This window comes from Mycetomoellerius zeteki, unplaced genomic scaffold (assembly GCF_001594055.1).
Source record: "Mycetomoellerius zeteki isolate Tzet28-1 unplaced genomic scaffold, Tzet1.0 scaffold145, whole genome shotgun sequence".
Lineage (NCBI taxonomy): Eukaryota > Metazoa > Arthropoda > Insecta > Hymenoptera > Formicidae > Mycetomoellerius > Mycetomoellerius zeteki.
The window spans coordinates 2,884,895-2,894,741 of record NW_017256393.1 but is presented as its reverse complement, the minus strand read 5'-3'; the positions used below and the strand labels follow the sequence as shown (position 1 = coordinate 2,894,741).

The 9,847-nt window shown below is 31.8% G+C and overlaps 1 protein-coding gene across 1 annotated transcript; it reads left to right on the top strand.

The window, feature by feature from the left end:
* Positions 1-1,423: 1,423 nt before the first annotated feature.
* On the top strand, positions 1,424-7,487 carry Agpat1 (1-Acylglycerol-3-phosphate O-acyltransferase 1). Its single transcript, XM_018462529.1, has 4 exons — positions 1,424-1,962; positions 5,237-5,552; positions 5,634-5,799; positions 7,249-7,487. The coding sequence occupies exons 1-4, from the start codon at positions 1,778-1,780 to the stop codon at positions 7,398-7,400; spliced, it is 819 nt and encodes a 272-aa protein (XP_018318031.1). The 5' UTR covers positions 1,424-1,777; the 3' UTR covers positions 7,401-7,487.
* The last annotated feature ends 2,360 nt before the right edge of the window (positions 7,488-9,847 follow it).

Sequence of the window (9,847 nt, the reverse complement as noted above, 5' to 3'; positions counted from 1 at the left end):
GATACAGGCAAACAAAAAGTAAATTTTAACTACACTTCTTACTGGTATAATAATTGCTACTATTATAATAATGATATCATTAATATTACATACATTTTTATAATATACATATATAATAATGTTGACAAAAAAAGAGTAGTTCAGATCATTATATTATTCGCTTTATGAATATCTGTTAAAAATGATTTTGTGATGTTATTCCCTTTGTGTTACTCCCTTCATCTTTTTAAGTATTCATTATATAAATATATGCTAAAACTACTGCCTGTTTTATCACAAAACGAAAATATTATTTCTCTATCCTCACTTCTTTCAACTTTTAATTTAAAATAAAATTGATATAATTATATTATTTAGTATGAATGCTTCTTCTACATATTTAGTTTACTCTCCAAAAAAATAGATCGAGAATCAACACATCTAATTTGGTCCTAACTCAGAAAGCACATTTGAAAAAACATAGCAAACAAACTCTGTTTATACCTTTGTTCCGACAAAACAATAAGAAATGTTATTTTAACGAGAGAAAGAATATTGAAGCATATAGAGACATAATTCCTCTTTATATTTTATTTTCTTCAATCTTTTAAGATTTTGTTCACATACTTTCAATCTTCTATTCTCTTCTGCGATCTTGATAAGTACTTTTATACGAGAATAATAAAATATCTAAATAGATAATTTACATTTTTAAAACATTTTTATATTATAAAATGTTAAATAGATGATATTAACATAAATTATAAGTTTGTTAAAAGAATTACATAAACTTGTTATAAAAAAATACAAAACATACATAAACATTGTAATAAAAAAATACAAGATCATACATAAACGTTGTTTTAAATTAGTAGGTAAAAAAAGTTTAATAAGCACTACGAATGTTTTATATAAATGTTTTTACAATATTTATTTAAATAATTTAAAAGATGTCAAATTATATAACACACGATTTCTAATGCTTATAAAAAAAACTTTGAGCATGATTATGTTGCTTGGATACACACTACTGCATCAACATTTGTCACTCCAAAGATCTTTGTCTCAACTTTTCATTAGAAAAACGTATACGACTTAAATATTTAAAGGCTTTGTGTTCAGCAGAAAAAGCAGCTTTGCATCTATTGTAAGATTCTTTCATACGATTGATTATATATTTATGATCCAGCAAGAAACAAACAGCAAAATTCAATCAATTAAAGAATTTTTACAATTGCAAAGTTGCTTTTTCTATTGAACGCAACCTATTACATTTAAAAGAGGCATATATGGTATTCAATGATACAATGTTTGAAGTAATTAATATTTTTAAAATATTTCTAAATGGTTTTTCATGTATTTTTAAAAATATATCGTGATAAGCGTATCCTCACAACTAAAATTAGTGTCTTCGTGCCTATTCGTGTGAAGTCGAGACCGGGGATTGCAGCTAGTATAAGTAATGATAAGTAGGGGGTAGAAGGTAGAACGCGCGCCGAGGGTCTCTCTCTCCCTCTTGGCAAACGGTACGGAAGTGTTCGTCGTTGGACGACGACGGCAGTGCTTCGCTTGCGCAGCAGCGTGTCACGTCGCGCCAGCTCCGAGGGATCCCCGTCGTCGGAAGCCCCGCCAAGTCTCGGACGAGGGAGCGGCGAGCCCGTCTGCGCTCGTAATAAAGTCGCGTGAGCGTAATCGTTGCGGGAGAAAGAACGAAGAGAAAGAAAAGAAGAAAGAGCGGAAAGCTCACGTGTGTTCGAAATCTGTCTCGCGTCGTCCGTTGTCCCTACGGCCGCGGAAGATGGCTCCGTCGTGCTTCGAGGTGATCCTCGTCGGCTTTATCCTCGTGCTGCCGTTTCTCTACGAGACCAGCCGCACCTTCCGCTATTACTTCAAGTTCCTCATTTATTATGGCGGCGTGATGGTGATCTCAGCCGTGCTCATGCCCATCTTCTGGTTTCGGCCTGGCAATGTCAAGAACTTCCTGTTAGTAGCTCCACAATCGATCGATATTATTTATGTTATCACATATTATCTCTTGTTCCGTCTCTGCTTTCGATTCTCTCCCCCCCGTCCAACAACCACCACCTTCGATGCTTTCCTTGCGCGGTTTGTTTTTCTCGTGCAGCAGAGTTTTGACAGCCGTCGCGGCGGAGACCGCGAGAATTTATTGACTGATGTTCGCTGCCTGTTCTGTCAGTGGGTGGCGGTGATGATGATGGTGGTGTTTGTAGTTGTTGCTGCGAGTACCGTGACGAGCGACGACGATGCTGGTGAGGGGGAAGGAGGGAAGGATTTAAACTTGTTGTGCCCTCGGAGACGTGCCATACGGGAGAAAATGAGTCTCTTCCCATAATAATGGCAGCTCTCCGTCACAAATAAAATGATAAATGTCCAATACTACGTCGTCTCGGCATCCACGGTAGAGACAGCCGTTGTGAGAAAAATGTATGGGACTAATTATTATTATTGAGGGATGGCTGAGTGGAGATCAGCGACACTCCCAATAGTAACGACTGCTATATTTAGCTTGTTGACAATGAATATTTTCGATAGCTATTAATACTTGGATGTGTAGTACTCAGACATTTGAAGTACTCTACTATCAAGTATTAACACTGAATCTAACAATGAGTACCAATTGAATCTATTAGAATTTGTGTATATCGTAGGTGCTTTCCATAGTGATACAAGTTGATACAAGTGACGTATTAGCTTTGTTACATTTGCTAAATGTTAAGAAAAAATGATTTTGTATTACTAAATGAAAAACACCCTACACTAACAACACACTAATCCTTGTTAATTAAATTAGTGGGTGGAGAAGAGATAATTTTTAAAATCTATGCATTATATTTCATATATATTTCAGTATCTCGACATTTAAATTTTTAACATTGGATATTATAAATTTTGATTTTTTTATCGATTGACTAATTAAAATTTGTACATATTATGCTAACAGTATAATATTTATTAATGAGATGAAACAACTCAACAAAGGGGAAGGGTAAGTTTTGAAATCGTTGCAATACTTCGATATATTGGACTTGAACTTCTTTAAAACGCTATAAACGTTGGAAATTTGAATTTTTAAAAAATATAGCTTCTTAACAGAATTACGTTGGTAATTTTATTATCTTTTTTTAGTTTGTTTAATGTTAATTTTTTATTGAAGTTATTTCTTTTAGAAATTTTTTTCCGTGCAACTGTACTTCGTTAAACCATTTCCTACTTTTCGACCTATATTCAGAACGCACTTTTATCGATAATTACATACTTATTACTTCTGAAATTGTATTTCTGGAATTCTATGTAATATAGTATATATAATTGTGTGTGTGTGTGTGTGTGTGTGCTAAATGTGAGCTAACGTCATGATAAAAAAGCGCGTTCTGAGTGAGTACGAATTTTCAAATTTATTAAAAAATTCTAAAAAGATAAAAAATATAAGAAAGTGACATTTGTTTTTCATAAATACAAAGGCGAAGTCGTTGAATGAGTCCTCATGCACCTTTATACGCGACACTCGTTAACTGAATCATATGTAGCGATCAATGAACTTTAGAGAAATACATAGTACAAAGTTCTAAAGGAAAACAGTATTTATCTAACGCTTGAAGCGCTTTAAGAGCTCAAGATTCTTGATAAGCATTCTTTTATATTGACTCGATCTTCGAAATTAATTTAAAGAGAGAAAGAGAAACGACACGGTATTGTAAATCTACAATTAGACCTTAAAAGATTATCTAGTCCAAAATATTGAAGAATTTTTATTCTTTTTTCAACGCTTTGTAATTGTATCTAATTCTTTTATATGTTAACTCGTTTATCAGTTTATTTACAGTTTTTCAGCACAATAACATCTTGCTAATATGATGCCTGATTGTGCATCAAAAATTAGTTCGTTTCGTGATATTATTCCAGTAGTTTAATTGCGTTTATAAGTCTGGAAAATTCGGCGCGCAGTTTGAAGGACTACAAATATGGTATATATGCAAGTACATATATAGTATATATATAATTCACATTGAATTATTTAAAAGCATTATAGATCTAGCTTCGACCGTTAAAAGGCATTTTAATTTCTATTATTAATTGTGTTTCTCACATAGCACGGTCTTTAAAAATGTTTAATTTGTTTATCAGTTTAATTGTATACTTAATAGAGATAAAAACTGTATGCTTCGTAGAAATATAAAATATCGATAAAAATTAATAATTTTTTACAAAGTTGAAGTCCAAAGAACTGTTTTTTTTTCTTCATTTTTAGTGCTTACAATTAGTCATTCGTAATTATAAACTATGAATGCTTAAAATTTACTTTATTAAAATGCTGATATAAATCTTTTGCAGAAACATATTTACGATTATAAAATACAAGCATGAAAATGAAATTATGAAAGAAAGTAAAAAATCGAATATATTGGGTTTACATAATTATTTAATTTATACATTTAATTTTAATTTATTACTGCGAATTTTTTCGCTTATATTGGGTGCGTTCGCGAAAAACACGCTATCAGCGCTATTTGTTATTCTATCTTTATTATTAGACATAAAATAAGGATAGAATGACATTACAACATTGATAATGCGCTTTTTAAATGCATTTATAGTGTTGTATGACTTTTAACTAACAAACAACTAATGCGTCATCTATAATGCGTCATCTATAATATATGGAGTAGAAAATAAGAGTAAAAAAATTGATTAATCAATCACAATCTAATGTAAAAAAAAATAATTGACTACGATTAACTAACTTCTTACACCAAACTTACTCTGCATATTGTGGACGACGCATAACACATGGCTCTATTCCGACGAAGTAATTAAAAACATTTTCAACAATAATTTCGTCAATATCAACACCAAAGAATTATTTATAGAAAAGATGGAGTTTTATTTGCACAATTTACGCGCATATTAAGATTTTCTACATAAATTTTTAATAATACACGAAATCATATTACACGTATGAAAAATAAACATTTATCTTGCAATATTCACGAAAGAAAAAATCGAAATATTTGAAAAACAAGCTAGACACTTTTTATTTTCAGATATTTAATTTTTTACAATTGCATATAAATCTATTAATTATATTTTTTAGCATCGATAACTATATACTTAATTAAGGAAAATTCTTTTATCCGTACCTTTTTGCTTGCGTCTCAAATTATCCAAAATAAAATTATTGCTTTAGCAAGTTAATTGTATTATTAGTACTATGGGAAAATATTTTTTCTTCTTGCAGAATAGCATCGTTGTCGTGTAAACACATTAGTACTCTGCTAGGTCTACGATGGGAACTGCGAGGAAGAGAGCACTTGGAAAAGGATAGGGCTTGTATAATTGTAGTAAATCACCAGAGCTCATTAGACGTGTTGGGGATGTTCGACCTTTGGCCAGTGGTAGACAAGTGCACTGCCGTTGCCAAGAAAGAAATTTTCTATGCATGGCCGGTCGGCCTGGCCGCATGGTTGTGCGGTCTGATTTTTATCGATAGAATGAACTCCGAGAAAGCGCGATCCGCCCTCAATACCGCCACAAAGGAGATCAAGGATAAGAAGGTAATAAAGGATAGTCGCGCGTGGAATGTTCGTGTTGATTTATATCATTTGCTTTCTACTATATTTTTCATCGCTTTATAGATCAAGCTGTGGATATTCCCCGAGGGAACTAGACGTAACACTGGTGAGATACACCCGTTCAAGAAGGGTGCTTTTCATGTCGCGATCAGATCGCAGTTACCCATACTACCGATCGTATTCTCTTCTTATTATTTCTTATCCGCGAAAGAGAAGAGATTTGATTCCGGTAAGTAAATTGAGACTACAAAAAATAGAAAGTTAAAAAATATCAAAAATAAAAAGAAAATTTGCAGAAGTTAAATCTTTTAAAGAATTAAATCTCAAGGGTATAGATTGACAACAACTTAATTTTATGCTCCAAGTTTTCGATCAGAGGCGGACCTAGGGGTAGGCGACCCGGGCAACCACCCGAGGCGCCAAGGCATGGGAGACACCGCTCAGTGGGGAAAAAAATTACTGTTAAAAAATTGATGCACAATTCCTATAACAGTTGCTAATGGGGAATGTAGCTTTAATAAATTAAAGCTCATAGAAACACATTTGCAGTCTTCCATGAGTGAAGAACGGTTAAATTTATAGGCACTGTTGTCAATCGAGAATGCGTTGATAAGCGGAATGGATATTTTAATGAAGTAGTGGAGTTCGCTGAGACGCGTGAAAGTAAGAAAAAAGTTCATGTGAAAGTTGCCAAATTTGAGGAAGAGATAGTTTTTTTAATAAAATAACAGTTTTTTTTAAATAGGTATAAAACCGTTTAAACAAAAATACTACATAAAAAATTATAATGAAAAAAGTAAATTTTTTAAATTTAAAAATACAATAAAAACATAAAAAACAAAAAATTAAGAACGGGATCTTGTTTGCCACGTCTTCGTCGTGATTCTGGGTAGTACAGAGAGCAGACGCGATCAAGAAAGTCACAAGGGGGGAGGACGACTTTTGGGTTCCTTGCTCGGGGCGCCATAATTCCTCGGCCCGGCCCTGTTTTCGATTGAGATTTCACTCGCATTGTAACCCTTATATCAAGAGTACCCATAGAATTTCGCATACTTTTTATATTTCAAGATTCACTTATTTTAGTTCGTCTAGATGTTGACCTTCTTCTTATCTTTTTTTCTATAAATTGATTTAGTGTTTTGTGTGTCGGTCTCGAAATATCTTTTTGAGTAATCATATGTTGATAACCTTTAGTGACTTATGATGCATAATGGTATGACGTTGCATATTATATCAATAGATAAATAGAGGATTATCATTATTGCAACACGAAATCGAACCGAAAATAGTCAATAGTTGAGATTTGTCATGAGATTTGGATGTTAGAAATATCCATACGTGAATCATTAAAAATTTAATCTTATCTTCATAAAGACGATTATTTTAAAAAAGACTCCCAGATAACACCAACCTAAAAAGAACACATTTTCTCACTTAACAATATAACATGATTTCTAACATCAGTTTTAAAATTAAAATTTTTCTTTGCCAAGGAGTTCTCGGGTATTGACATAAGGGTTAATGAATGATACATAATATAAAAAATTAGAATTTAGCGATTTATCGAATAATACATAGAATTGTCCTCTAGAAGAAGCAACCTGTGAAAATAATTTCTTTAATTATCAGAAATTTGCATGAGATTATCAGAAGCAGTTTAAAATTCACTTAATTAAAGGACGCATCCTCGTGACGATATTACCGCCCATTTCAACTGAGGGACTCGGTACGGACGACGTAGAAGAATTAATGGAAAAGACACGAAGCGCCATGAGTGAAGTATTTCACGCGACAAATCGCGAAATTCAACAGTCCCTTCCTGTTCGGTAAGAATACATCGAATAATCATTATTGGGCTATAACAGGATCGTCTTTAAAAAATGAGTAAATGTATGCTTACTTCTTTACAAACCGTGGCGGAAAAAAATTTTTACGAAAAAATACAGAGAAATAACATAGATTGAGACAAGATTTTAGAAATTCTTAATTTTTAAATATTCGTAGTGAGATGTAGAGTGAGGTTTGTTTATCTTAAAATTCGTAGTTTTTTGTAAATATTCGTAGTGGGATGCAAAGTTACGTTGTTTGAGGATTTTTTGTTTTTTAAAGAAACAACGTCACTCTACGTCCTATTATGAATATCTATGAAAAACTAAGAATTTCTAAAATCTTATCTCAATCTATGTAGTTTTTTTGCAAAAATTTTTCCGCCAGGGAGAATATTAGCAAATAAGTCTCCACGCGGGAACCAAAGACTTAGCGTCCAAATAGCGTTTTCTTATTGTGTTATTGGTATATAATAGTATTATAGTATCCTAATTTATATTTTTATCTCTCCGACTCAGAGAAAGTAGATAGTATTCGAATTTTGTATGGTACTCGTCTACATTCTTCTCGTATTTTAATTTGTTTATTTAATATCACATAAATCTCGCGAGAATTTAAACGATTCTTCAGTATTTATGACTGATGACAAATAAATGACAAATGAGGAATAATCTTTATTGTTCATGTATCTATATTTGAGGTACATGGAATTTATGGACGATTTGGTTCTTGTATAAAACGAACTTCACGTAACACAGTAGCGCCTGAAAAGCTTAGAAAGTGCTTTCTATGCGCTGCTACGTACGTTTTAGTTTAAAAACATGTATTTTGGAGCGAAAGGAAAAAAATGCGTATGGTAAAATAAGTATAGGCAGACGAATTATATCCATCGCTGAAGAATTACATAAATATCATTATTAATTAGATGTAATTTTAAAAAAAATTACATACGATAAATTCTTAAAGTATACGGTATACTCTTTACCGGATGCGAAGGCAATGAAAGAGAAAAAAGAAACTTTCGATATGTGTAGGTATATCATGATTTTTCGTAAAGTTACGGATTGTAAATATGATTAGAATGCATTTTTGTATAAATTGTGGAAACATTGTTAACGTTTATACTTAAAGGTTTGTACTAAATTCCACTAGATATATTTTGGTATCTATAAGATACACTTGTACATTCCCACTTGTCTGTTTTATGCTTCCATTTGTTTTCATATGTTTATTTAAAGTGGTTAAAACAGATTAAGGTACATATAGTGTACCTTCCAACAAGCGACACAAATGACACGGTGTGACACAATGATTCATTACATCCTTGTTGTTTGCCAATGTCAAAGATGACATGATCACTGTGTCGCACTGTGTCACTTGTTGGAAGGCACACATGATAGGAAAAAAAAATGCTTTAATTCTAAATATTTAAGAGAAGTTTTAACATTTTTTTCGGATGATTTTTCGAATGTATATTTCCTCTAAAGTATAAAATGTACTTTAATTTCAGTTGTTGACGTCATTCAAAATCGAGATAATTATTCATAACAGATAAGAAAAATAATATTTTAATCGACAGATAATATATTAAGCACATTATATTCACACTGTGCTGCAATGTACATACATATGTTTTCACCTACTATTAGTTATGATTGCGATATTGCGAAAATGATCGGCAATCTTGTCGACATTAAATTTTAATCCTTGGGCATTTCTTAAATAATCTATTGCACTTTTAATTGCAATACGTCTCTATTCTCTATATATATTTATAATATGGATGAAATGTCACATTCAACATTAAGAAATTACAATATCTTCTTTTACATTATTTTCCAAATAGCGATTGTGTTCAGTTTAACATAGCTTACATTTTTTGCTAATAACTTATCAGCAGCATTTTAATGCGATAATAATCGACCAAGGAAACCTAATTCTTGGCAAAACAAGCATTATATAAATTGTGCTTGTATTTTTCTTCCAAGAATGATTTCTAAGATTCAGTATACTTATTGGCAGGTGTTTTTTAATATTCTACAAAATGAATGCGTGTTATAGAATTATAAATGCTTGTTTGCGACCACAAACTAGCTATCACATACGTAACAACCATGATTATCCAATCGTTTGCGCAATTTCCACATTATAATACCGTTTATATTCTGCATCAAATATCAATTTTCTTATGAATAACAACGATTACATGATAAGTAGCACAATCCAAATAACGTCAAAGTTGTCTTCGTTTAATGAAAGTTATATATCGCATTGATTTTCAACAACTTCCTATAATTTTTAAATGGATAGAAGTACTCAAATAGGAAATTTACTTAAGGAAATTGTAAGGCAAATGCAATATGTTAAGAATTACTTGAAAAAATTACAGATTATTCTAAATTGCATTTAAAAGTAATACAAAAAAATTAGAGACAGTTGACCATCTGGAT

What these genes read in the sequence shown, in the direction of transcription:
- Agpat1 (XM_018462529.1), top strand. Translation starts at nt 1,778, where the DNA reads ATGGCTCCGTCGTGCTTCGAGGTGATCCTCGTCGGCTTTATCCTCGTG. An exon ending in AGGAGATCAAGGATAAGAAG is followed by an intron (nt 5,553 to 5,633) that starts GTAATAAAGGAT and finishes ATCGCTTTATAG; the next exon opens with ATCAAGCTGTGGATATTCCC. An exon ending in AGAGAAGAGATTTGATTCCG is followed by an intron (nt 5,800 to 7,248) that starts GTAAGTAAATTG and finishes ACTTAATTAAAG; the next exon opens with GACGCATCCTCGTGACGATA.